We start from the raw sequence: 2861 nt of genomic DNA on the forward strand, positions 1-2861 counted from the left end.
CTTGAGCCATCATGGAAACTAAGCCTCCTTCGAATAAGAAGGAGTTACAGTCTTTGTTAGGTAAGATAAATTTCCTTCAAAGATTCATTTCAAACTTATCAGGAAAGACTAAGGTGTTTTCCCCTTTGTTACGATTGAAAAAGGAGGAAGAATTTCGATGGGACGAAAATCATCAAAAGGCATTCGAGGAGATCAAGAATTATTTGATCAACCCTCCAGTGATGGTGCCACCCTCTGAAGGAGGAAAGCTAAAATTGTATGTCTCGGCCAATGATTCTAGTATTGCGGGCATGATGTCGCAAGATGACGAAAATGGCATCGAGAGAGCCATTTATTACATTAGTAGGATGTTAGTCGAGGCAGAAATCAGATACACTCCTTTGGAGAAATTATGTCTGAGTTTGTATTATGCTTGTACAAAGCTGAAGCATTATATTAAACCTTATGATGTATTCGTGTTCTGTCGAAATAATGTGATTAAATATATGTTATCTAAACCTATCCTGCACTCTCGAGTTAGGAAATGGCTCTTGCATTGACCGAGTATTCGTTAGCGTTTGTTTCCCTCAAAGCCACAAAAGGACAAGTAATCGCTGATTTTCTCGTGGATCACTCGAATTTAAATGAACAAGTTAATTGTTTAACCAAGAAATCATGGGAATTATTTTTCGATGGATCGAAACACGAGTTAGGAGCAGGAATTGGATTACTGATTATTTCACCGGGTGGGATTCCCACCAAATTCTTATTGAGAACAAAATCTGAATGCTCGAATAATGAAACTAAATACGAAGCATTGATTACTGGGCTAAAATTGCTTAAGGACTTGGGGGCAAGGAACATAATCATTCGAGGTGACTCGCAACTCGTGATTAAACAGATAACTCGAGAATATAAATGCATGAATGAAAAGTTACTTGAATGCAATTCTCGAGCTACAGCTTTGTTAAATTCATTCGATGAGGTCCAATTAGAACATATTTCTCGTAACGAGAACGAAATTGCGAATGAACTAGCTCAGATTGCATCCGGGTACAAGATAAGCAGGGAATGTCTCGAATCTCTTGTTTGTATAAGGAATGAGTTGAGTGACGAACACGAATGCCTCACCATTGACACCTCAACCATTCAGGACTGGAGGAAAGAGCTAATCGAATATCTGCAAAGTCCAAATTCGCAAGCTGAAAGAAAAGTTAAATATCGAGCTCTCAATTATGTGATATTGAATGATGAACTGTTCAAGAGAGGTTTCGATGGAGTTTTGTTTAAGTGCCTCGGAAATCATGAGAGCTACATAGCCATGGCAGAGGTACATGAAGGGATTTGTGGTGCCCATCAAGCGGGGGAGAAAATGAAATGGACTTTGTCCAGAAAAGGATATTTTTGGCCAAGCATGTTCAAAGATTGTATCGAATTTGCAAAAGGTTGCGAAGAGTGCCAGAAACATGGCCCAATACATAGAGTACCAGCAATCGAGTTGCATGCGATTGTTAAACCGTGGCCTTTTCAAGGTTGGGCAATTGACGTAATTGGCCAGATTCATCCTCCGTCAGCAAAAAACCATAAGTACATAATCATGGCCATCGATTATTTTACGAAATGGGTGGAAGCAATTCCTGTAAAAGAGGTTGACCAGAAAGAAGTGATAAATTTTATTGAAGACCATATTATATTTCGATTCGGAATACCCCAGACAATAACTACAGATCAAGGAACGGTGTTCACAGGTCGAAAAGTGGTCTAGTATGCCCAGTCGAGAGGAATCAAAATGATTACTTCGACACCCTACTATGCACAAGCTAACGGCCAAGTCGAGGCTGCTAACAAAGTGATCATAGCTTTGATCAAAAAACATATTTCGGGGAAACCTCGAAATTGGCATGAAACATTGCTGCAAATATTGTGGGCTTACAGAAATTCACCCAGGAATGCCACTCAAACTACGCCATACAAGTTGGTGTATGGTCACGAAGCAATCTTGCCTATTGATATCAATTTGCAATCCATTCACGTGCAAAGGCAAAATGAGTTACCAGTCGAGGATTATTGGAATTTAATGTATGATAAACTAATTCGACTGGATGACGAAAGAATGATAGCCATGCAAAATGTCATTCACCAAAAAGGAAAAATAGCTCGAGTTTATAACAAAAAGGTCAAGAGCAAACAATTTTTGAGTGGAGACTTAGTCCTAAAAGTTATCCTCCCAATGGACCAAAAATCTCGAGATCGGAGTAAGTGGACCTATAATTGGGAAGGACCATTCATTATCGAAAGAATCTACTCGAACAATGAATATTTGATCAAAGAATTAAATTTGAGAAATGCAAGTAAAGTGATCAACGAAAAATACTTGAAGAAATTTCATGAAAGTAGCATGTACTGAGACGAGTGTTCAAAGAGATAAAAAAAAAGGGTACAAGCGGATAAATATTAAATATAGGCATCTCTAGGGCTCTCGATCATTTGCAGAATTTGGATTTAAGTGCTTCATATGCCTGGTAGGCTTGGTCGAGACTTTGCTTCCGTGAAGCACACAATACCTCCAATCTTCTCTTTTGATCCAAAGACTTGGAGAGTCGGAGAGATATGCCTTTCCCTTCATCCCGTAAACCCTTTTGCTTCAACATGTTATCTTGGCTTTGGAGCTTCAAGGCAGCATGTTTAGACTTGATCGAATCAAACTCTCGTTGTAGGGTAGAAATGGTACGCTCCGCATCTTCCTCAGATTGCTTGAGCTTCATAAGTTCAGGAACTATCTGAGAAGTGGAATCCTTGATCGAGAGAAGTTCAGTCTTGAGCTTTTCCAATTTAGTTCGATCCTCTTCCGTATCAGCCTCGATATGAACCATCTCCTGATT

The 2861-nt window shown here is 39.3% G+C and overlaps 1 protein-coding gene across 1 annotated transcript; it reads left to right on the plus strand.

Annotated features, from left to right (window-relative positions):
- The first annotated feature begins 523 nt into the window (after positions 1-523).
- LOC145956319 (uncharacterized) lies at positions 524-1744 on the plus strand. Its single transcript, XM_083071903.1, has one exon. The coding sequence runs from the start codon at positions 524-526 to the stop codon at positions 1742-1744; it is 1221 nt and encodes a 406-aa protein (XP_082928029.1).
- The last annotated feature ends 1117 nt before the right edge of the window (positions 1745-2861 follow it).

This window comes from Cajanus cajan, chromosome 3 (assembly GCF_000230855.2).
Source record: "Cajanus cajan strain Asha chromosome 3, NIPB_CcT2T_4, whole genome shotgun sequence".
NCBI classification, from domain to species: domain Eukaryota; kingdom Viridiplantae; phylum Streptophyta; class Magnoliopsida; order Fabales; family Fabaceae; genus Cajanus; species Cajanus cajan.